The 23,981-nt window shown below is 39.6% G+C and overlaps 4 protein-coding genes across 5 annotated transcripts in view; 3 read left to right on the top strand and 1 right to left on the bottom strand.

Moving 5' to 3' along the window:
* LOC102218412 (coronin-1C) overlaps window positions 1-5,809 on the top strand; it is a 29,565-nt gene extending 23,756 nt beyond the window's left edge. Inside the window, exons 4-11 of the mRNA XM_005794996.2 lie at window positions 310-439; window positions 577-758; window positions 1,643-1,762; window positions 1,908-2,012; window positions 2,132-2,277; window positions 2,468-2,525; window positions 2,626-2,868; window positions 3,304-5,809. Of these exons, the coding sequence (XP_005795053.1) occupies window positions 310-439; window positions 577-758; window positions 1,643-1,762; window positions 1,908-2,012; window positions 2,132-2,277; window positions 2,468-2,525; window positions 2,626-2,868; window positions 3,304-3,423 (1,104 nt within the window). The 3' untranslated portion in view covers window positions 3,424-5,809. The remainder of the gene's footprint in view (window positions 1-309; window positions 440-576; window positions 759-1,642; window positions 1,763-1,907; window positions 2,013-2,131; window positions 2,278-2,467; window positions 2,526-2,625; window positions 2,869-3,303) is intronic.
* A 2,539-nt stretch (window positions 5,810-8,348) lies between these two features.
* Window positions 8,349-15,331, top strand: tmem119 (transmembrane protein 119). 2 transcript variants are annotated; one of them, XM_023343258.1, is made up of 2 exons: window positions 8,349-8,471; window positions 12,827-15,331. In XM_023343258.1, exon 2 carries the CDS (start codon window positions 12,842-12,844, stop codon window positions 13,589-13,591), a length of 750 nt encoding a protein of 249 aa, XP_023199026.1. In that variant the 5' UTR covers window positions 8,349-8,471; window positions 12,827-12,841; the 3' UTR covers window positions 13,592-15,331. The 2 variants fall into 2 exon arrangements, with proteins under 2 accessions (XP_023199026.1, XP_023199027.1); XM_023343259.1 differs by having other exon boundaries at window positions 8,349-8,475.
* A 1,701-nt stretch (window positions 15,332-17,032) lies between these two features.
* LOC102224540 (leucine-rich repeat transmembrane protein FLRT3-like) lies at window positions 17,033-20,451 on the top strand. The gene is made up of 2 exons (XM_005795100.2): window positions 17,033-17,306; window positions 19,051-20,451. The coding sequence occupies exon 2, from the start codon at window positions 19,057-19,059 to the stop codon at window positions 20,422-20,424; it is 1,368 nt and encodes a 455-aa protein (XP_005795157.1). The 5' UTR covers window positions 17,033-17,306; window positions 19,051-19,056; the 3' UTR covers window positions 20,425-20,451.
* Window positions 20,452-20,572: 121 nt separating this feature from the next.
* Window positions 20,573-23,470, bottom strand: iscu (iron-sulfur cluster assembly enzyme). Its single transcript, XM_005795099.3, has 5 exons — window positions 23,333-23,470; window positions 23,101-23,214; window positions 22,906-23,016; window positions 22,757-22,835; window positions 20,573-20,981 (listed from the first exon to the last, which is right to left on the bottom strand). Exons 1-5 carry the CDS (start codon window positions 23,432-23,434, stop codon window positions 20,914-20,916), a joined length of 474 nt encoding a protein of 157 aa, XP_005795156.1. The 5' UTR covers window positions 23,435-23,470; the 3' UTR covers window positions 20,573-20,913.
* Window positions 23,471-23,981: the final 511 nt, after the last annotated feature.

The following is a 23,981-nucleotide window of genomic DNA, read 5'->3' as shown; positions in this document are numbered from 1 at the left end:
CAATTTGGAACAAAAATACTTTATTAATGCCAAAAGAAAAGAAAATTCAACAGTTCTTGGTTGACTGCATTGTGCCAAGTTTAGATTTTAGAAGTGGTACTATGGTATAGGTTGTATTTTTTTCAGCAACACTGTTCAAGTCACAGGAAACTCTTAATACTACTGCACACAAAACCACATTGGAGTTAGTTTTGGTAATACAATATATCCTGGACTTTACACACACTGTAAAAATGTATTTTAATCCAAAACAGCTCTTGGTGGGTGTGCTGTTCTCCTGAACTTCATTCACATACTTGTCTGTTCTAGGTGTGGCAGATTCCTGAGAATGGCCTTGTGTCCTCCATGTCTGAACCAGTGGTGGTTCTGGAAGGCCACTCAAAGCGTGTGGGAATCATCACATGGCATCCAACAGCACGAAATGTCCTCCTTAGTGCTGGTAAAAGCCCTTCACTTGTCTTCAGCTTTTTACGGCTAAGTGGCTGTACAGTTTAAATTAAACAATAAAATCACAGCAAAAACCCTTTCTGGCTCAGTGACGGTGTATGTTGTCTGATTTATCGCTGCTCTCACCAGGTTGCGACAACCAGATAATCATCTGGAATGTGGGCACAGGAGAGGCCATGATCTCCTTGGAGGATATGCATCCTGATGTCATTTACAATGTGACCTGGAACCGCAATGGTAGCCTTATCTGCACTTCCTGCAAGGACAAGTCAATCCGTGTCATCGATCCCCGGAAGGAGACCATTATTGCTGTAAGCCACTTCCAGATTAACTGTTCTGTGTCTGTTTATTTTGCCCAAACTCGGAGGTAATTAGAAGTCGATTTTAAAAATACATTAAAACTGGGTTGCTTCTAGTTGTTGTGATATAGAATACAGATTTATTTTTACTGCACAATTATGCTAAAACTAGGTGTTGTCTGATTGCTGCAAACATCAAGAGCCCGATTGGAGACGACAAATGAATACATTTGTAGAAATGAAAACCACTTCATACCTTGGTTTTAATTTTATACAATCAGCATATTATTTTCTGTAATTTTGGTTTTCAACTTCCTGACTGCATGCACATGCATTCAAAACTCAAAAAAGGTGATTTTTTCATAAAACTTTTTCAAACACATTTAAATTCAGGTTTAGCTGCAGTCCTAAACTTGGCCTGGTTAAAACAACAGCCTATGAAAACTTCTGTTTTGGGAAAGGGACCAAAATTAGTAAATTATTTTTTAAAGAATCTGAATTAACTGTCAACAATTTTTTTTGATAACTCAATTCTCAAGTAAATTCTTTTGACAAGTGTAGTGTTGCAGATTTTGATAGGGAGATATGAAGTTGGTCCAGATGCTGGTAAAGCAGCACAGTGTCCTAAAACCAACCAAATTAGAAGCCATTTTTAATTGTGCTTCATGATCTGTGGAACCTGCAGATGAGGAAACTACTAAAGCAGTTTAATTTGAATACATTATAATCAAATACCTAGAAAAAAGTCTTGAAATTTGATTCTGGAACAATTTTTAAAATGAGAAATATGTAGGAACACTTTTGTATGCTAATATTTTCACTCTGATCATGTAGCACAGAGTCACACAAACTGGTGATAATGGTATTATTAATAAGCGCCTCTTTGTGCTTCACAGGAGAAGGAAAAGGCACACGAGGGCGCTCGACCAATGAGGGCCATTTTCCTCTCCAACGGCAACATCCTCACCACCGGCTTCAGTCGAATGAGTGAGAGGCAGCTGGCTCTCTGGAATACGGTGAGTTGTTTCATGAGTGCCGAGTCCCTCCAGGTCCCTCGAGACCTCACACATGCAAAGTCCTTCTCAAGAATCAGAAGGATCCTAAACAGCTTTGTTTTGTAAAGCTCTGATTACATCTATATATTTTTTTCTGTTTCTCCAGGAAAACATGGAGGAGCCGATGACCGTCAACGAGATGGACACGAGCAATGGGGTGCTGCTGCCCTTCTATGATCCAGACACCAGTGTTGTTTACCTCTGTGGAAAGGTGTGTTTCCTTTTCAGCCATCTGTTACTCGCATAACTGACATTATTAGATTAGTAGGAAAATATTTTATTTTATTTTTTAAGTAGCAGGAATAAACAAACTGCTTTATTTCTCTGCAGGGTGACAGCAGCATTCGTTACTTTGAGATCACGGATGAGGCTCCATACGTTCACTTCCTGAACACCTTTGCGAGCAAGGAGCCGCAGAGGGGCATGGGCTACATGCCCAAGAGAGGCCTTGATGTCAATAAGTGTGAAATTGCAAGGTAAGCAAAGATGGGAGGAAGGATATCCCTTGTGTTCTTTCCATAACCTCATTTAATGCTGGAACCACTTAATGACTTCACCACTGGGAGGCAGTAAAGTCATAATGATGCACATATTTCCAAATTATGGTGTTTGTTGTCATGTAATGCACTGGACTGTGAATAAAGCAGTGTGTATTTGTGTTGTCAGGTTCTATAAACTGCATGAAAGAAAGTGTGAGCCTATTGTGATGACTGTACCAAGAAAGGTGAGTCCACAACCGAGTTAGCTTAAAATCCTCTTACTCTGTCATCGTGTGTGGGTCTTGTTGTAGATGCCGTTTTTAATATCTTGTCCTTCCTTGCCAGTCGGACCTGTTCCAGGACGACTTGTACCCGGACACAGCGGGACCAGACCCTGCCCTGGAGGCGGAGGAGTGGTTCGAGGGCAAGAACGGAGACCCCATTCTCATATCCCTAAAGAACGGCTATGTCCCTGGCAAGAACCGAGAGTTCAAGGTCGTCAAAAAGAACATTTTGGACAGCAAGGTCAACAAGAACATGGAGAAGTCAAGCCCTGCCAACAAGTCTGCTTCTTCAACTCCATCAATTGTGAGTTGCATGTCTTTTCTGTGTTTTCCAATGTTGTAAGATTGTCACTTTAAAATATCTGGTCTGTTGTGACTTTAAACTGATGCACCTCGAGTCTGGAGGTGTAAAAGAGTGATTAAAAAATATTTGAAAGTTTTGGGGATAGACTGAAGAAGAAATGTATGGTTTTAAAATTTGATTTACTGATATTTTTCCCCCAAAACTTTGGTGTTTGTTTGAAACTACTTCTGGATGACTTAAATAATCAAAGTATTTATATATCCAGAACTGGCTGTTTTCTGTAGTATTTTTTTTTTAAGATGTAATCTTAAAAAAAAAAAAATTTGCAGATAGGATTGCTAGAAATCAGCCTGAAAAAGCCAAATTGGTGCCCCTACAATGTCACTGTATTTATAGAAAACGGTAAGATTCTCATCAGTCTCTTGTTCTTTACAGAAATCTGAGGCAAAGATGGAGGAGATCTTGAAAGAAATCAAATCCCTCAAGGACCTGATCAGCAGTCAGGAGAAGCGAATCATCAAACTTGAAGAGCAGATGTCCAAAGTTGCCATTTAGGGGCCATTTATCCCCCCATCCCACTACAATTCAGGACGTTCCTTTAGCTGGGGACTTCAGGGTGAGCGGGAGCAGTAATCCTCTGTCTTTCTGACGGCGTTTGGTCTGAATCCTGCCAGCCAACGATCCCCAGCAACATTCCAGATGAACTTTTTCTTAGCGAGATCCCAACCCTCAGTTTAACACAGGTGGAATAAGAAGGATTTGGTAAATTTAGCAGAAAGTACTTTTGCTTTTTGATGAAAAGAACATTCCTTTTATTCTGTTTCAGTCTTTTAATTCCCTTAGCTGATTAAAAAAGAGGTCTTAATTTGACTCATTTTAGACTGACCAAATCAACAACAGTTCCAGTTTCTGATATCTCTACATTTTTAAGTAGGTGCCAGTGTTTCATGTTGGCGTGTCCCAAAACGAAAATGTTGCCAAATTTAAATTTTGTTTACACCTCCTGAACAGTATTTTCTTTCTCTTTCTCTGTGAGACTGTTTTAGACTCAAGCAGTGAAGTTTGGTGAAGTAGACTGCTTATATAGAGAGGAGAATTTAATCATTTTACTACTATGAAAACTGGTAAAGTAACTGTAACATGATTGAAATTTAGATACCGGTTAAAGAAAATGCATTCCAGTTTTCCAGTCAACATTAAACATTTAGAAAATATCCCAAATGACAAATCCTTTGTCTTAGTTAAACCTGCACAAATCTATTCCTGCTTTTTTTTCCCCCATTGCCCTCCATGTAGACATGCATACCTTTCCTTCCCGCTACATTCACATGAACTCTGAAACTATTGTAGAAAATCACATTCCACTGATCTTATTGGACATTCATGAAAGGACCAAGAAAAATTCCCGCCTCCTCTCTCTGTAAACGGTCTGCTGTAGCAGCTCTGTGGCGCTGGTCACCTAGTTCATGCTTTATGTGCTGCATGTGGAAAGAACAATAAGAGCTTTTTTTCTTTCATCTTTGCCGCAAAAACTGATTTGTTTTTGTAGGACCTGCAACTTCCAGTCTCAGTGTTTGTTGTAAATGGTCTTGCTAAACCCACATGTAGTTAGTTTATGTTTTCTGTATAATTAGAGAAGAAAAACATCAACAACAAGCTGATTTATTTCAGACCATCTTATGATAAAGGTGGATATTATAGAAGAAGCTGTTCATGATGAAAATCACTGTCCTGGGTGTCCCTGCTTTGTTTCCAGCTCAAAGCAAAATGAAGGTCCATTACCTGCCTATAATTTGGGAAAAACGAACAGTTTGGATACCACTTACCTGTTGTTTTTTTTTTTTATTACTACTATTCTGTTTCTTGTTCCAGCTGTGCTTGTATCCCTCTTAGCACTTCCACTTTTAAATCCTGTGAGTTAATTCTGTCCTTAAATCAGTGCAGTTATTCCAAATACCAGAACCATTGGATCGTCCAACCAGAGTCGTTGCGGTCCAACAGAAGCTCTATTTTTCTGAGGTTTTACATTTGTTTCCCAGTGGGAAGCTGAGACGGGTTAATGGTTCAGTCTGTTGTTTGCCTTTGTTAATTAACACTGTACAGACCTGAAAGTGCCATAGAGGAAACCCTGAAAGTGTGTGTTGGAGGTTGTGTAGTGAATGGATGAATTGAAAGGTGCCTGGATTTTAAAACCACTTTGAGGTGCTATACTTTGTACTGACACCCTGTTCCTAAAGTGCTGATGACACCACCGAGTCCTGCCAGTCATTCTGACACATACACCAGGCAGCATCTTTGCTCTGCGTTTAATCTGAGCATTGAGCCACTGACATTCTGGCGTTTTTCTTCTTGGTACGGGTATAAAAATCTTTTTAAATTGATTTCAAACCAAGAATTTTGCAGCTGTAGCACAGCCTTGGAAGTCAGCTGCCATCAGGATGCACTTTGAGCAGCGAGTTGTACATTAACGGTAATAGGAAATCTAATGAGGCTGCCGCTCCGTAGATTTTATTTTATAGCATCATTGGTGCAAAAACTTTAGTATCTAACATCAATCCAAAGGGATAATGTAGGTGGAAGTGGCGCTGAAAGATAGGTGTATGTTTGTAATTAAGGTTTAGAAAAATGAGTGAAAGCTGTGTAAATATGATCAGGAATCATTTTGTTTTTTGTGGTTGTGCTAAAGAGGGTGTTTGTATGGGTGATGGGTTTTAAACGTCTTCCTCCTCCCCTCCTGTTTTGTGTTCCTTGCACCTTGCCCCCATACAAAAATAAGAGAAAAGCAGAACCTCCATCGCATATGAAAAATGAGAAACTAGATCAGACAAAAACCAACCAGGATGAAAGCCTCGGTGAGGTCTGCTCAGCTTCTTTTCATTATCCTTGCTTCAAATATTGGACATTGATTATAAGAAAATTAATAAAGAATTTTTAAAATGAACTCACTGCTGATTTTGAATTATTTGTCCAAGTATTTAATGAGTGGGATTGGAGGGCTTGATAGGAAAAGGCCTGCATTGATTATAAATTTTAACAGTTTGTGTCACCGCAGGATGTTTCTCATACTCCATATTGTCAAAAGTATTACTTCCTAAACAAACATGAAATAAGACCATTATGTTCTGATGAAGCATGTTTTAGACAATTATGCATAACATTTTATATCCATTAATTAGTTAGTGGTATATTAGACAGCAGTTATGATGCACAAAATATCATTGCAGATAATCTCCGGTTGTGACAAAGAAGTTACCTTCCATTTCTGGGATGAAAATTAGCTCTGGATGCCAAATGGACACGTAAAACAAGAGCCAGTAAATAAAGCATTGATCCGTCTCCTACAGTAAAGAATGAGTGAGTCAAATAATTTGAGGGAGGCTGGATGGGAGATATTCATCGGTCAGCTGTGAGGGTACCAGCACCCTCACCACTAGAGGGTGCTGGAGTCTTTTTTTTGTTTTGTTTTTTGGACTGGCCCATTTTGAAAAAGTTCTTGAAAAGCATAAATAGGAAGTGATGAAAATGTTAGATTTAGAAACTACAGCTGAATATGAATGAAGTTACAAAAAATATTTATTTAAAAGGCTGATGAGGCTTTTGGCTCTGAACTGACTTGCTGTCGATGCCTTGCAAAAGTGTTTAATCTCCTCATATGTTCTTTCATTTGCATGACCAAAGAACACACAAGACAAGTCAGAGATAAAGCGTAGTTTATAAAATGATGTCCCAAGATTTGGACATCCATTTGTTTAAGCTACTGTCAGAAACTAAGAGTACCACGAAATGACCGTCCACCTAGACCAGGGGTGTCAAACTCTAGTCCTCAAGGTCCACTGTCCTGCGGTTTTTAGATGTGCCACATGTACAAAACACTGGAATGAAATGGCTTAATTACCTCCTCCTTGTGTCAATAAGTTCTCTAGAGCCTTGCTAATGACCTAATTATTCTATTCAGGTGTGGTGCAGCAGAGACGCATCTAAAAGTTTCAGGGCAGTGGCCCTCCAGGACTGGAGTTTGACACCAGTGACCTAGACTGACAGGCAATCAGAGCATTAATTGCAGAAGCAGAAAAGATTTCCTTGATCACTCTTGAGGACCTGTCCTGCAGAGATCTGCAGCTCAAATGGAAGCATTTAAAGCATTATTTATTGCATACTCCACCATTCTGGTCTTATGAAAGAGCTGCATTTACAATTAGCCATAAATCCTTTTGGGAGCGCAGAATACATGTGGAGCTCTGGTAAGATGAGACCAAAATAATTTTTTTTAGCTGATACATATGACTGTGTGGTGGAAAACTAACATTACACATCACCTTGTCCTAGGTGAAACAAAGAGGTGGAGGCATCATGATTTGGGGATACTTCTCTTCAGCAGAGACAGCGAACCTAGAAGGGGATAAGAACAGAGCAAAAGAATTGAGCCTGGTGTTTTAGTTCACCTTCCAGCAGATCCAACACTCCAAACATACAGCCAGAGCTGGAATAAAGGGTTTACAGATGAGAGTATATCTTGTGTTTGGCCCAGTCAAAGTTCAGACCTAAATCTGCACTGAAATTGTGCTATTTTGCTTCAATAAATGAGTGAAGATTTCAGTCTCTAGCTGTGCCAAACTGCTAGACCAGCTATAGGTGGAGTGAAAGATGGTTTTCCACATAGAACTGACTAAACATGGCTAATTACAAATATGTAGAACATTTTTCTAATTTGCTTAATTTTAAACAAATAATTGATTGATATTTTAGTATAAAATAATTTTAAAACGTTTTAAACTGAAGCATACCCCTTAAAGGCAAAAACGGATAACCAAATGGCTCATTTTCTGTGAAGCGCTAAATCACTGCTCATAACCTAAAGTTGAGGTCTTGTGAAAGATTAATTTCAATCAAAGGAACATGAACAACTTTAAATAAAAGCCTTTCATGTTCAAAGGTAAGGACACAAAAATGGTCCTTAAGTTTATATGTTCACTTAGTTTGGTGTGTTTTTGGGAGGAAACTGGTGCTTTTTCTTCCCTGTGCTGCCTTCCAGAGTAAGGCTGTAATCACCATGGTCTTAATTAGAAAGGACTTGGTGGGAGGCAGGGACTGTTTGGTCAGACTCGCCCCAACAAAACCAGAAATAACCATTTCTGCTAAAACATGAGACCTGCGCACCTTCTGCAACATCACTAGGGGTTAAAGTACCAGACAAACTTTGGGTTGAAAAGAAAAACACAATGTGCTGATATAAACGCATTATGTAAAAGACAACATCTTCTTTCAGGTGATCATTTTTATGCTAAGATAAGATATAAGTATTATAGATTGATTTTAAAAAGAAAAGTAAAAATCCAAAATGGCTCCTGCATAAACTTGGATGGAGCTTGAGGATGGAAAGCTGAGAACGAGGGAGGAGACGCTGAGGATGGAGGGCTGGGCATCATTTAGCTCTGAGGAGACATTTTAGAGCAGAGTGAAGAAACTAAGTATAACTTAGCAGGGAGTGGTAAAATATCCTTACTCTCTCCTTCTTGTTGCTTTGCCTCTTCTCTTTTTTGTCAGTCCGAACCTTTCTGCTCTGCATCTGCCTTCCAGTCAGACGAACAAAGGAAATTCCTTCTGTAAGTATGTCATTAACTTTTATATTTAACTTATAAGCACAGATAACAGAAGCTTAATTTCTGTCATACAGTATATGTATTTTTCAAGCATACTTGTGTTTTTAAAACTGATAAAGAAACTGTTTTCTTTGCTAACATGTAATGTTATTTAACATAATACATCAATTTTATTTAAAACAGACATAGATATTAATTGCTATTTTTTTTATTATATTACATATTCAACATTTTAGTCTGCAAATCTTTTCTCTGTACAAAATTAATTGAACAGCATTTGTCCATCTTATCAGGTTCTCAGGTTTTGTGTTGATTTGTTTGCAGACTGTGTGTAGTTTCAAAGAATCTTTAAGATAAATACTGATAGTTTTAAATACTTTTATGTTCGAAGACCGGCCTTTTGGGTCCTCACATCAAGAATAGTCGTATTCTTGCCACTAATAACAAAAAAACAACATCACCAGCAAAAAAAATATATATTTATATATACATATACAGCTCTGCAAAAACTTAAGAGATTGAATCCCATTGAAAATCTCCTGGTTATTCAACCAAATGTTGATTTGTGAACTTTTCCTGAGTTAAAACATCAGTATTGTTGTTTTTAAATGAATATGAACTTGTTGTCTTTGCGTTATTTGTGCTCTTAAAGTGCTGCGTCTTTTTGTTATTTTGACCATTTCTCATTTTCTGCAAATAAATACTAAATTTTTGCTTGGAATTTCTGAGACATGTTGTCAGTAGATCATAGAATAAAATAACAATGTTCATTTTACTCAAACACAAACCTATAAAAAGTAAAATCAGAGAAAGTGATCATTTTAATTATTTCTAGAGCTATATTTGTATATATTAAGAATAAAAGTGTCCCAAACGCTTGCTGTAGTATAGATTCAAATAAACAGTTCTAAATATAATTTATTGCATTTGTTTTTTTGTTGTTGTTGTTGTTTTTTTTGGTGTGAGTTGAAATTTTAAGCCATAATGGGAAAAAAAAATTTGATATTCTGTTTTTGCAGTTCTAACATTTCTAACATTAAATGATTTCAACACCTGGTGAAAGAAAAAGAAATGGAATCACAACTATTGGAGGACATTCAGTCAGTTGTTAAAACAAATTTACAGAAAAGACTTTTTATGTATGAAATTAAATGACACTGCACCTCTTCATATTAAGTAAACAAATTTACAATGAAAATTTCATTTACTGGTTCCTGTGTAAGTCTGATTGTAAAAGTGAGTCTGTACTTGAAATACAATATTTACTGAACTTGAAAAAATTGCTGCAGCAATCCCATAGCTCTCCTATGGGAAATATGATCCCACAGGAGAGCTTTCAGTAGAAAGAATGAGAAATACTATAAAGCTTCTTCACTATGATTAATCAGAGCGCTGCTTAAAGGTCTAGTTGTTTCAGGAGCAAGAACAAATGATAAAAAAGTTTGTTTCCTAGTGAAACATATGAAAAACAAAGAGGACAACCAGAACAAAATCAAGCATATTTTTAGTTATTAGTTATATGGGTTTACATGTCAGTGCAAATGAGATGGACAGATGGTTACTACCTTTCTCAGGAAAGCCACAAATGGACATTGAAATTTTAGACACTTCTTTAACTTTGTAAGTAAGTTTTGCAACAATTAAGTATTTTTAGGTTGTTGACGATAAATTTGACACCAAGCAAAGATCACTACAACGTTTCTTTGGAAAAGGCAAAGTGACCTGACCTGACTTGCACGTAGTTCAAATCTCAACCTAATCAAAATTTGAATCCCAAATATGAGAGAAAAAAACATGTTTAAATTGGCTTCATCAGGCAAAGCTGCTTTTTGGGAATATTAGAGCTTCACTGATTTTCATTTTTCACTGTTGAAATCCCTCCAAAGAACTGAAGCTGTCAGGAAAATTCAGAAGAGGTGCTCCAAATATTGAAGCTTTTTTTCTCAATTTGACATACAATTTTAAAGCTACATTTTTGAAGTACTTTGTACAAAACCAGAGTGTTGGTCTGTTAAAAAAGCTGTGGTTCCCTTTCTGAGTAAAACTACTGAGACTGGAATAAATTAGACAAACCTCAGATAAATCCGTTTTATAAATACAGCCCTTTGAACGGCATTTTGTAGCCCCTCTACGTTTATCTAGAAGAACATCTAGAAGATTACCCCTGATGTAACACAACACCTCTGTTGTGTTCCCTTGGGGGCTTATGTAAAACTTTAGATAGCTATTTTTTTTTCTTTCAAAAATTATTTTCTTCTTCCACAAAGACAGGAGGCAGATTCTCCCACCTGAGCTGTCGATCTCTACAGCTCCTCCAGAGCCACCATGGGCCTTGTGGCTGCTTCTCTGGTTGCTGGTCGTCTTGTTAAGCCTCTCAGTTTAAGTGGGCAGCTGTCTTGGCACATTTGTATTTGTGCAACACTTTTTCCAAACCTTCAAGAACTCCAGCTGCATTTATACCGAGATTAAATTACACAGAGCTCGGCTCTATCTACTACTCTGATTTGGGGAGTTAAAATGGACTGAATGCAAATACTTGATGTGATTTTAGGTTTTTATCCCTAAAGATGATTTTCTTATAGTTCCCAACCATGCACAACTTTGTGTCTGTCTCTACCATGAAATCCAAATCAAATATTCTTCAGGTCTGTAGCTGTAATGTGACAAAAACATGGAAAGCTCAACTTTTCCAACTGACACGATGCGAGAAGTCATGTAAATCTTAAGTCTGTGTCACGATGGCGTGGAAGCACCTTAAAAGATTTAAATAAGCTCTGAGAAAATTGAGCATTGTCCTATCTGATCTCTGCATGTTCTTCTCTTACATGGTGACTGAGTGGTAATCTCAGCCCCGTGGAGATATTTTGGAAACGTAATTTTAGCTGTAATTACCAGACTGAAGAGGCAGAGCGGTCATGTATGGCTGTACATCCAAGGTTGAATACCCAGCCCACCATGTGGTCCAGCAGAATACACACTGCATGTTTGACCACACAAGCAGTGGAGGGGTTCACACTGCTGCACCACGACGAGCTGCAGCAGCTTTGCTCCAGCACGATGCTGATTAGAGGCTGGTTTTCATAGCTTGGCGCTTCATAATTATACACCAGATTAGGAGAAAGATTTTGCTAAAATAATGGCAGCTGGAGTTTTCCTTATTAGCAGGAGAAAATTCAGTGAAAACCCGAGAGGCACCATTTGGTTGGGGAGTTTATTCAGTCAGTTGGCCTGTTCACAAATACAGGTTTTCCTGGAAGCAGAAATATCTCCCTCACGTCTGAGCTGCTGTGGGCGTATATACACCAGCTGGTGCCCAGTGTAAATATAGAGGCCACAGCCACAGGTCTCCCACGCCTCTGTGCTCCCACTGGAATAAAGCTTCCTTCTGGCTTTGGTGTGGTGGATGGGTGGCCTCCCTCTACTTTACAAATTATAAGGCCAAACTTTGCTGTCTCCACCCCAAACAAGTAATGGCTACTCTGGAGTCGGCTGAAATAGATCTGGTGCAAAGCAGGGAGAGGCAGAAGACACAGACACACCAGAGATGGAGGAAGAGTTCTTCACAAAGGAACATCTCACAAAACATTTAAATCTAGATGCACAATGCACAGGTTTTTGACAGCAAAACAGAAGCTTCATTACTATATAATAGTGAGCAAAAATCTTTGGTCATAGTAAAGATAAACATGTTAGACCTTTATTGTCCCTCAGGGGGAAAATTAATCTCACCTTTCTTTGTGTTTCATTTCCAAAGAGACATATTCTCATTGACTTCATTTAGATACTCAGGATTGTCACAAATTCAGGATAACGCAAATTTTCTGTCCAGTACCATTTTTAGGAGAATTGTAGTTTTGCGCTAGTTAACACTGACCTAAAAGTGTTTCAGTAATTTAAAAAAAAGCTCCTTCAATAAGGATAGATCTGCGTTGTGATGACACAGAACGGCAAAGTTAGAAAGAATCACTCAGTTGAAACCAGTCAGTGATTCCTGGGGACGCATTTAATAAGCATTCACTTCCCTCTAGCCCTCCACAAATACTTACATTTATTTGTATTCAGCTTTTTCCGTACTGTAGCCCATAATGTCAGCTATAAATTATGACTGACATGGTTAGTTGTTGCATTAAAGCACAAGTTTTATTTGATTTTTTTTCTCTTTGTCAAACCCTTTTTGATTTTAATTCATTCATTGATTTAGTTGTTTATTGAAACATAGTGGTTTAAAATGCTCACCTGTTTACTGCTTTAAAACTACAGAGAACGTTTTTGACTGATAAGTTGCCAAATTCTACTTTAATAGTCGGTTTTCTTGTGTACATTTTTAAATTACAAACCTGATTTTGCTGTTGTTGTAGGACCCACCGTTGACGATGAAGTCCCATCTGGTTTTTCCCGTCTCCAGTGCGACTCTGCTCTGGCTGTGCTGCAGTCTGTGCCACTGCAGTCCTCTGTTCTACAACATATCTGTGGACGGCAGCGGCGACGAACCCGAGCTGGAGCTCATTTTCCCCACCTCCTTCTCCACACGAGCGCCCGCCGAAGTCTCTGCTGCCACTTCGCCTCCCAGCCTCACCAACACCATCACTACCACCATGATCCGCCTGAAAGATTTTGTCCTGAGCCGAGTGGTGGACTTCCTGCAGGAGAACCTGCTCATCATCATCGTTGTTACCTCTCTTCTTATTGTTTTGGTCTTCATCATTTGCTGTGCGTTCGCCATGAGCCATAAGCGCAAGCTGGAGGCTTACAAGCCCCTCCCTAGCAAAACCAAAAAGTATACTGCCAGTAAAACCGGAGCTCGCAAGAACTCTAGTGAGATCCAGGAGAAACCATACGCCGTGGACCACGTCAAGAGGGTCCACGTTCAGGGTCCGGCTTCCCCTAAGCATCTGCGCATGCCCTCCAAGGCGCTGGTGGGAGAGAAGGGGAGAGAAGTCAGGTCGTCGCCTCGACCGGAGGTCAGGAAGGTCAGAGACACAGAGGAAGTGGAAAAAAGGCGGGAGGAAGTGAAGTTCAAAGAACCAGTGAAGCAAAAGGAGGAAGTCCAGAAGAGCGCCAGCCCCAGCACCAGCTCCAGTCATCCGGTCTGCACCTGCCACCTGAAGAAATCCAACCACTAACACACAGCCGAGGCAAAACGGGTCAAAGTGTCACTCAGAAGGGAATACATTCAGGTGGAATCACACCTGCTATGAAAATCTTTACGTGCTTAAAGTCGGAATAAAGTCCAACAAAAGACAGAAAGCTGAGTGTCTTACTGAGCGAGTCTGTAATTCATCCACAGCAACTCAGCAGGTTTCATTATCAAGATTAAAGAAAAAACAGAACCTCTATACATTTATGAGGGAAAGGAAAAGCTGTGCAATTTATAAACAATGCAAATAGTAGGGAAATCCTAATGACAAGGAAGTGAAAATGGGTGGATAATTATGTACATAATGTGTATGAATTCATGCACACAGCACCATCCACAATTACTGATACCTCTAGTTAAGATGTGTGGAAGATCTGTAAACTTGTCAAGCCTTGTTTTCCACTGATCCAGTGACTGTAATATTTTTTGTTACAGCTCCGTCTGCAGATATTGATACATCTAGGAGCGTAACTATTTTATTTTAGCCATTTCCTAACTAATGAAGATCAATACACATCTGCCTTGCTTGAATGAAATTCTGTCTTGTCTTTCCCGTTTTGAAGAATGGCAGAGAAAAAAATGCTCCTATAAACAAGGTCATATTCATACCTCAGGGAAGTGCTACAAATTACTAAATAAAACTTTATAAAAATCTGATCAGCTTAAAAAAGTAAAGTATAAATACCTTTAATGCTTCAAGTTTTACAGATGCAAATAACTATAACATCTTTAGTTGTATTTAAAAAGATATTTTATTCCTTATTCATGATCTCCCACCATGGAATAAATTCTACCAAATTAAAGGTTGAATTTTTCTAAAATTTTCAGGTGAAATGATGCATTTTGTAGATGAATTCACGTAAGAATTTCTACACATCTTCACCAGGGGGGTCAATAAACATGGAGTGCAGTGTAATTACAGTACATATTTTATATCAGGCTGATGCCTCTCAGCACTTTGCATCATGAAACCACATCGCCATTTATTACTTATAGGTTATAAGGCAGACATGAGTAACAATGTCTGATATTTCTAAATGTTATTTGACGGGACTGTGATTTCAAAAGACCATTGTGGCCAACAGAGGTTTTTCACGCGGGGAAAGTTTCACTCCAACCAGAAAATTTCTGCTTTGTGTTTCTTGAGAGCTTCAAAGCTGAATCAGCCATTCAAAGCAACGTCTTTGGTGATGTAAATAAACACATAAATGCCAGTAAACCTGACTTGATGAGTAACAATTATTCTTTTCTTTATTAATATTAACTTTCATATTTACCTCTACTTTAGTGTTATCACATCTGGTGTCTTGTATTTTATTTCAGAACCCAATGAGAAAACCAACATGAAGAATTTTCATTAATTTTATTTCAACAATATTTTAACTAAAAGAAAAAATATTTTTATTTTATCCTTCATATAGTTAGAAATTAGGGTTCGTTATTTTATTTTTATATATTAACGTCTGTTTTTCTGTCTTACTGTCTTACTGTAAAGAGTAAAAAATGAGTCAGAAAGTTAAGTGATTAAATGGATTATATTTACACCGAGCATCTAAACTTAGATAAGTTTGTATGTTTTGTAGGTTGTCGTTTTGTCATGTTAAAACTCGCTGTTTTATCCGAACCTCACACTGTCGTCCTCACACGTCGCTTTCTCTGTGACACTTGTTCATTCTACAAAATGACAGGTTTGTTTTGCTAATGTTTAATAAAACTAAAGAAAGAAGTGTGTTTGTCATTCTTGTATGTGCTGCTGCTCAATTAAAAAACAACAACAACAAAAAAATGCAGCCCTGAAGACATAAAATTAGGAAAGGCAACAAGGTTCCAAAAATAAATGACGACTTCTACATAAACATCACGTTCCTCTGAACATCTGTAATTTGGAGCTTCATCCACTCGGAAATCACAGATGACTGCTTTAAGGTAATTACACAAACAAAAGATTCACAATATCTGCTGCGATAAGACAGAAGATCTCCTTTAATCTTGCTGACACGGCAGGAAAGCCTTGACGAGGCCGTCGACACCGCAACTCTAAAAGCAGGAGAGCAGAAGAACGGATTGGGTCTTTCGCTGACGAGACGTCCTTTGTTCCCACTGGCTACTGTACAAGGTTCTTTAAATATTTCAGCAGATGTAATCCAGATACATGCGCGCCTCCTTTGGCGCAGAACAAGAGCCTGTGTATTGTCTGCACAAACGACACACACTGATTTGTTCCAGTTTAGGGTTACAAACAAATAAAGTGGCTATTAGGCAACATGCAGCATCCTCTGTGAATATTGACAAGGCTGATAGATGTTTTGAGTTCCTTAAAACTTCTAGGAAAAGAAGTTAAACTAAACTATTCTCAATTGCAATTAACTGTAATGGAGTTTCTTGAAAATTTGAGAGACTGATACTGTGAATAAATATGTGCTTTATAAGTAAGTTTGCAATTGTAATTAATCCACAGCTTCTTGTTTCTCAGGGGTTTAAAGATGATGTGACATAGAGGCTCATATATCTTAGCCTCCTCCTTCAAAGGGGAAGACAAGAAAACATGCCACTCTAGTGAGGCAAATTACTGTTGAGCTTCATGAGTCACAAAACTGTCACAAGAAAAGAGCCGTTTACCCTAACTGGACGATGCGTATGGTCAGAGCAATCATTATAAAGAGTTAAAATAACTGTAATTGTAATAAACAACACAATCTGGACCAGAGGCTCTCCGGTCACCATGTAATTACATATGGATGGTAAATAAATGGTAAATAGGATGGTAAATAAATCACAAAGTTAAGCAAAAACTCAGGGCCACCAAGTCTCCACAACCATCATTATTTAAAAAATAAAAGTATGGTGGATGACTGGTAATGCTGCATTTTTTTCTGTCTTAAAGGCTTTTCCTAATAATGCACCAGGAAGTTTTTGAGTTGTGTTTTTGACTACTGAATTGTTGTTCTGAACTTAAATGGATTTTTAAAAAAGAAGAAAATAAATACTGCCCCCGTGTGACTAATTCAAGCACTGACTTTTCCTTTTCTTTTTTTCCCCCCTGCAAGTTTCACCATTTTTCTTTGTGAAAAATGGTGAAACTTGGAATTACGTCTGATTTAAATAAACTATGGTTAAATAAGGCTGAAAGTAAATCTGATCTGAATCATGAGCAAGTTAAAACATCAGAGATCAAAAGTAAGGTGACAGCACACAATCAAAAGCAGCCAGGTTGGCAGGAAACGTGAGCCCTGACAGAACCCACGGGTCAGATTCCCTGCTCTTTAGCCAGCAACGCTCTAAATAATTCGAGAAAGTACTCCCCCTTCACTTTCACTCCTCCCATCAGGTAGCAGGAAACACAGAAACCTTCTCTTGTTAAGAGCCCCGCTCATGAGAGTCAGTGTGTTGGATTTTTAACGAACCTGGCCTGCAGAGACCTCAGCTACAGAGAACACCTGAGACACATAGACCTTTCTATTCCTTTCTAAAACTGATTGTTTTTGTGTCGGTAGCTGGCTCTGACAAACAATAGGACTGCTCAATCAATGTGCATGGTGAGGAGGATCTAGAAGAGGTAACAGAGCACCTGGAGGCGCTCGTGAAACTTTGATGAGAGTCCGCCTGGAATTTGGAGCAGCAGTGGTCGTCTTTAAAGACCGAGGATCACAGACCCCTGACCATCTCTACAGAGGAGCAAATAATCCCAAAGCAGGATAATGGTAAGTTCAGCCAGAATTTAGCTAAAGGGGTAGCATTATGGTCAATCAAAGCCATGTAGAGTCATATTATAGCACAATCAAGTGATTATGTTATCTTCAGTTGATATAAAAATGCTATACTTATCAAACATGACTTAAAAGAAATTTGACTTTGTGATTGAACGTCTCAAAAATTGGGCCTCTGTCTCTATTAAACAGATTAAAGTAATTAAATAAAATAAAGTTGTGAGTTGCCAGATTGTGAAAAGAAAAAAATTGGTCAATCACTATGCATCTATATTTCAGTGATATATTAAACTTTTTTAAAATTAATTCATAGGCTGAAAAAAGTCAACGATGCTTTTTGGAAAGAGGTGGTGAACTGCTACATTTTGTGACTGTAAATCTGAATTTAAGCACGGTGCATGATCTGAAAGAGGGAAAGCAGAACCAACAATGGATGAGTCAGGAGTTCATAGTTCTGTCTGTAACAAAGCTGCTGCAGGTGGAGGGACATTTACTTTAGTATCTGTGATGCAAAGATTCAAACCAACTTTCTGCACAGTGGTGAATTAAATGCTTATTTTTTAAATTACGCATTAGAGTTATATCTGTTGAAAAACAGCATCTGGAGTATAAATTATACCCTGGCAGTAAAATATAGTTTCAGGAGTAACTTTCCATAAAAACAGCTTGCTTTGCTTTAATTTGTATAAACTTTTCTAAATGTTTTCTAAAACTTTTCTAAATAGAAAAGTTTATTGTTTTTAGATTAACATTCAGATATTATAGTATTATCTCCATGTTGCAAAGTCAGCCAGCTGGAAACTCTGCTAGGTGAGAAAACCCTGAGGTCAAATGTCTCCTGCCTGCAGTGGCTGTTCTTCCGTTTCTTAGAGAGGCAGGCGTTCAGGTTGACACTCTGTTTGCAGCAGAAAGACAAATGTTCAGGACTGACTTGTGTCAGACTAGAATAGAGTCTCTTTGATGTTTTCATATTAGATCATGTTACCAGCACCAACTCTAACACATTTTATCAGGATTTGTCGTGGTAGGCCAACTCAAAGCAGCGCTTAACTGCGGAAGAAGAAAAAATATTTTTCCAACAATCTCATTTGTGCATTTGTGTTCCACGTTGATCCCCAAATAAAGACGTCGCCTTATTGGTAAATAGAGACCAAGGAACACAGCGGACAGGTCATAGACAAAGTTGGAAGGCTGATGGTGACTCTGGAGGAGCTGCACTTCTCCAGGTTACATCAAACTGTAAGTTTGATGTAACCTGCTCATGATGAGTGGCAGGACTTTAAAACTCTGACAGGACATTTCCCCTTTCCTTCCTCTCACTGCCTCCTTGAGTGAATAATTGATGAGGAAGGAAGGGATCCTCAGACTATCATCATACAGTCACCAGATGTCAACCAACTGGATTCGTTCTCTAACTGTTACATTTCCAGGCAATCTGTCACGGAGAAGTGACAGATTAAATAAAATTAATAACGCTTAAATAAATAAATGCTTAAATAAAATTATTAACGATCCAAGGAGATCTGGTTGAAGGAGCCAACTTTGATAGACAGTCAAGAATAATGAAAGGCTGCCCAATAATCAACAAGCTGGGTCTTTGAAAGTTGGAGCGAGAGGATCCAACAGTATCAAATGTAAACAATAGTTCTTAATAAGACATAAATTAAAACTTTAGATGACTCATAAAGTAGTAATGAAAACTGTTGCATGTGTCTAATTAGCTCCTCGTCCTTCACAGTGAGTCATGCTGTGGTACAGATGTGATGTCCTCCTCGCTCTCTTCGTCTGGCCCCTGGCCTCCCTCACCATGTCCCCGTGTCCCCCTGGCTGCTGCTGTCCTGGCCCGGGTTTTCTGGTCCTGTGCGAGTCTCTGGGTCTCAGGTCGCTGCCCCGCTCGGTCCCTCTCAGCACTTCCGCTCTGTCCATGGCCAGAAACCAGCTCTGCAACGTGGACCACCTTCTCCAGGCCTTCTCCGGCCTGCAGGAGCTCAGCCTCAGCCACAACCTGCTGGCCCGCTTCCCCCGCGGCTTGCCCCCCAGCCTGGAGTCCCTGCTGCTGCAGGAGAACCGCATCACTTACATCACGTCAGGAGTCCTCAGGCAGCTGAGGAACCTAACCCGCCTCCATCTGGAGGACAACCGAATCCGTGCCATCCAGCCCGGAGCGCTGCTGGGTCTGAAAAAGCTGCAGCTCCTGACACTGAAGGGGAACAAGCTCACCAGCCTCCCCCCGAGTCTCCCGCCATCGCTGACACATTTGGACCTGTCGGAAAACTGCATCTCCTCTCTGGATCTTCCCTCCCTCGCCGCCCTGGTCAACCTGCAGGTCCTGCAGATCAACAGCAACTGCCTGCGCTCAGTGCCTGAAAACACCTTCGACAGCCTGCCACGCCTCAGGTCCGTGGACCTAACCAACAACCTGTGGGTGTGCGAGTGCGACATCTTGTATCTGTACCGCTGGCTGCTGAGCGGCAGACTGAAGATGGCTACAGATCTGGTGTGCAAAGAGCCGGTCCACCTCGCTCATCGCCTGCTGCTCAATCTCTCCATTGTGTCCATCTGTCCACGTGTCCTAAAGCCAAATGAGAAGATGCACCTGCCCGTCGTCGCTTCTGTGGAGGCAGTGAGAACATCAGATCCAGGTTCATATGAAAACGGGGATGATTTGCAGTGGAAAAGGTTGAAAGAAGCCATTGTCACAAACGAACAAAACCTCCAGGATGCTCGGGTTTTACCCTACTCCTTCGAGACTCTGACCTATGAGGAGTGTTTATCCTTCAACATGTCTCCATCAGCCACTCCCACTGACCTGAAAACTACATCTTTTCCAAAGGACCAGGGATGCAGAGAAAACATGACATCTCCCTACCCTCAAGGCAATGTGTCCTCTCCTGCTGGGACACAGTCAGGACTGTCCACCAACAGAGAGGAGACCGTCCCTCCTGTGAATCCCCAGCAGTCCCCCCACAGCGACTCGAAGGTGATCGTCTCTCTGCTCGCCCTGCTGTGTGTGCTTCTGGTTCTTGTGATGCTGGCAGTGCTAACCCTGCTGAGAAAGGTTCTGGTGCGCCAGCAGAGAGTGGCGCCGGCAAACGAGCGATCTGTTGGATGAAAGCAGCGGACACACCGAGGAGGTTGAATCGTTTATTTCAACATGTGCGAATGGTCTTGCACAAGTTTTGTTTTCTATAATGAAACTTTATGCCAAATAAAATCACAAAGCCAAAACAAATAAAGACAAACACATGCAAATCATTTTCATTTTGCTCTTGGTTTATTAAAGATCTTATTTTTTTTTTATTGTCGTGTGCAAGAGCAGGAGAACAGTCCGGGCTGCACAATAAAGACCGTAGATGTCAAATATTCAACTTGAGACTCAAAGCTTTTCAAATCATCAGCACTTCTGATCATTTGAATCCAAATGAATAAACAAATGTATTCAGAAAAAGGCAGCTAAACTTTATTTAATGCTCCCTGAAGAAACGACTCAGTCACTGACGCTGACAGCTCTGCCGAGAGATGTTTGTCATCCTGATATTGATGAAATATTTCAGTATGGTCGGTACGTCGTAGCTTATCAACTGCTGGCTTTGGCACAGTCCTATTTTTTCTCCTCTTGTTTTAGTCTGTAGTCCGACAGCGCCGCTTTAATGGCGTCTTCTGCAAGCACTGAGGAAGAAGGAATGGAGGAGATTCAGAAACACGGTGACCAGCAACACAAAACTGAACTATAAAACACAACATTCTAAAACATATAATCTGTTCATATAATCTGTTTACATATCATCACAAATACGAAATTCCACATTAACAGCAGAAAAGGACAACATTTAGTCATATTTGGAGAGTTACCTTAAAATTTGGTACTTAAAAAAAATCTAATTAAGGTATTTAAAGAGATTAGAAGTGTAATAAAGTTATAAATCCTTGCCAACAAGAAAGTTTAAATTACTAGTCCTGAACAGTTTCTAATACCGTTTTGCCAGATTGAGGCAGAAATCGAAACACTAACAAAACATTAAGTTTAAAAAATTAACTAATCTACTTTTAAAATGCATCTAGTTTACATAGCTAAAATAAAGTCAAGAATTTCTGTCACAATGTTTGCAGCCTTAAGGCCAAGGTGTAAATAATCTTCCATAATCTGGTCTGAAAGTAGAGCCTGGCCAAGAGTGAATGAATTATTTCTATACACAAGTTACAGCTGCAATAACAGGACCTTTAACTTTTTCAGTTAAAAGTTAACTTCACTGGATTTTATTTGGCAGTGAATATGTGATCGATCAGCACAATGTAGAAAATGATTGTAAAGTGGAAGGAACTGATACGTGTTTCAAGTTTATTAGAAGAATCTGAAAGGTGTGGCATGGAGTTGTATTCAGCCCACTTTGCAGGGTCTGACTAAGTGATTTAGTCTCAGTATAAATCCAGCTGTTCTCTGACAGCTGTTCTCTTATTGGAGAACAAACCCTATTATGAAGACCTAGTGAAAGAGCAGAACAGTCAAAGGTTAAAGTTGTGGAAGAGTTTAAAGCAGAGTTAGGTTAAAGGTGGAAGAGTATACAGACATGGCAATTATTATCCTTGCAGTCCACAGACCTGTTAAGAAGAAAGTCACTGTTAACAAAAAAGTGCTAGGATTTATTGATTTTGCATAAATTTCCACGATAATTCTCAAGAAACTGGAGGGACTGGTTGATATAGTTTGGAAGTAAACAAATAAAAACGGCATTGATTTAATTTAAAAGATAACATTTAAGCGCACTTAGTGTTTAGTCTAGAATCTAGAGGGCCACATAAAACATTATGGTGGGCCGGATTTGGCCCATGGGCCTTGAGTTTGACACATGCGCTAGTCAAGCAATGCTACGCACTAAGAGTGTTAGAGAAGTAACAACAAACACCTGGTTACCACGGTGAAACATGTTGATGGGAAGATGGCTTACGCCAAGTACAGGTTGAACTCTGGAAGAAAACCTGTTAAAGCCTGCAAGGCACTTGAGACTGGGGTGAAGATCCTGCTTCCAGCATGACAACAACCATAAACATACAACCAATGCTACAATGGAAAGGCTTAGATCGAAGGATATTCGTGTGATAGAATGTTCCAGTTAAAGACCAGACCTAAACCCAACTAGGGATGTGAAGGATGATTTACAAAGCTGTTTACAGAAAAAGAATAAGCCCGGCCTACAAAGGCATATGCATGCCACACTTCAGATTTTTATTCTAAGTTCCACAAATCCTGTGTCCTTCCACTTCACTACTACGTACCACTTTGTGTTGGTCCACCACATAAAATCCAAATAAAAACATTGAGAGATGCAGGTGGCAAAAATGTGATAATCATCAAGGAGTAGGAAAACATTTCACAGTCCCGGTGCAAACAGTTGATTAAAAGATACTCAAATGTGGGGTAAATTGTCTCTACAGTTTTAACTTACTAGAGCAATGAAGTTTGACTGGAGGAAGGCAGAGTTCTTTGGCAATGTCTGTGTTCTTGATCTTGAGAGCTTCATCAACCTGCAGGGTGGAATTAGATCAATCTGGTCCTCTACATTTAAATCAATCAATATGACAGTGCTGTTCCTACCGACTTCCCCTTCACCCACTCGGTCGCAAGAGAGCTGGAGGCGATGGCTGATCCGCAGCCAAATGTTTTGAACTTTGCATCCACGATCTTGCCGTTTTCATCTACTTGGATCTGGAGCAACACAAGACGCAAACCGTCAGCAACACACCTGTAGGGTTGAAGTCCTAGCAGCGGTCCTGTGCAGCTCCAGCTCACCTGAAGTTTCATAACATCCCCGCAGGCTGGTGCACCCACCAACCCTGTCCCCACGCTCTTCTTGTTCTTGTCCAGTGAGCCCACGTTTCTCGGGTTTTCGTAATGATCCACCACCTTTAGGAAAGGTAAACCTGCGTGAGGTGATCTGTTTTTGACTTCTAAAGGAGAACATAGCACATTTCCTCTACTCAAAAATAAAATGGTTAGCAGCCAGAACGGTTCAGTCGGTTACCTTTTTGTGATAGGAGCAAAGAGCGTTGAGCTCCGGTCGGAAGAAACTTTTGCTGAATAATGACAGCAAAGACCCGGAGTTTCGTAAAGAGACCGCCGCCATCTTTGACTGCCAACGGAAGTGAACTAGCAGGCACGAGAAACTACGGCTTCTTTGTTGACAAACAAGTGGGTATGAGTTTGGTATCAGGAGAACGCCCTCTACCGGCCAACTGTAGACTAAACGTTGTTGGTCTCATGAACGGTGTATGGTAGGCTGAGGTGACATATAATTGCACCACAGTCCGAGCTGTAGTTAAAGGAGTAGCTGACGTTTTGAAAGCGTAGTTAATGTAATGGTAATTCTTTAGGACCCCCGCTAGACCGACCCTCCAAGTGAAATGTGACTGGGCATGATGAGAAATATGTAATAGAATAAAAACTACGCAGAACTTTTTAATTCAAGAATAGCACGCCGTTATCTTCCTTTTTGAAATTACGGATATATGTAAATCCATATATGGCTTTACTTACATCTATTACGGATGTAAGTAAAGCCATATAAAAAGAATATTAATACTTTGACTAACTTCTTCTATTGATTTTTACCACCTAACATCGGCTAATCACTCCTCTGAAAATCAGTCTCTCATACACAGCTCTTTAAAACA

This window comes from Xiphophorus maculatus, chromosome 12 (genome assembly GCF_002775205.1).
Source record: "Xiphophorus maculatus strain JP 163 A chromosome 12, X_maculatus-5.0-male, whole genome shotgun sequence".
Taxonomy (NCBI): Eukaryota; Metazoa; Chordata; class Actinopteri; order Cyprinodontiformes; family Poeciliidae; genus Xiphophorus; species Xiphophorus maculatus.
The sequence above is the reverse complement of the archived record's forward strand: the minus strand, read 5'-3'. Positions and strand labels throughout refer to the sequence as shown.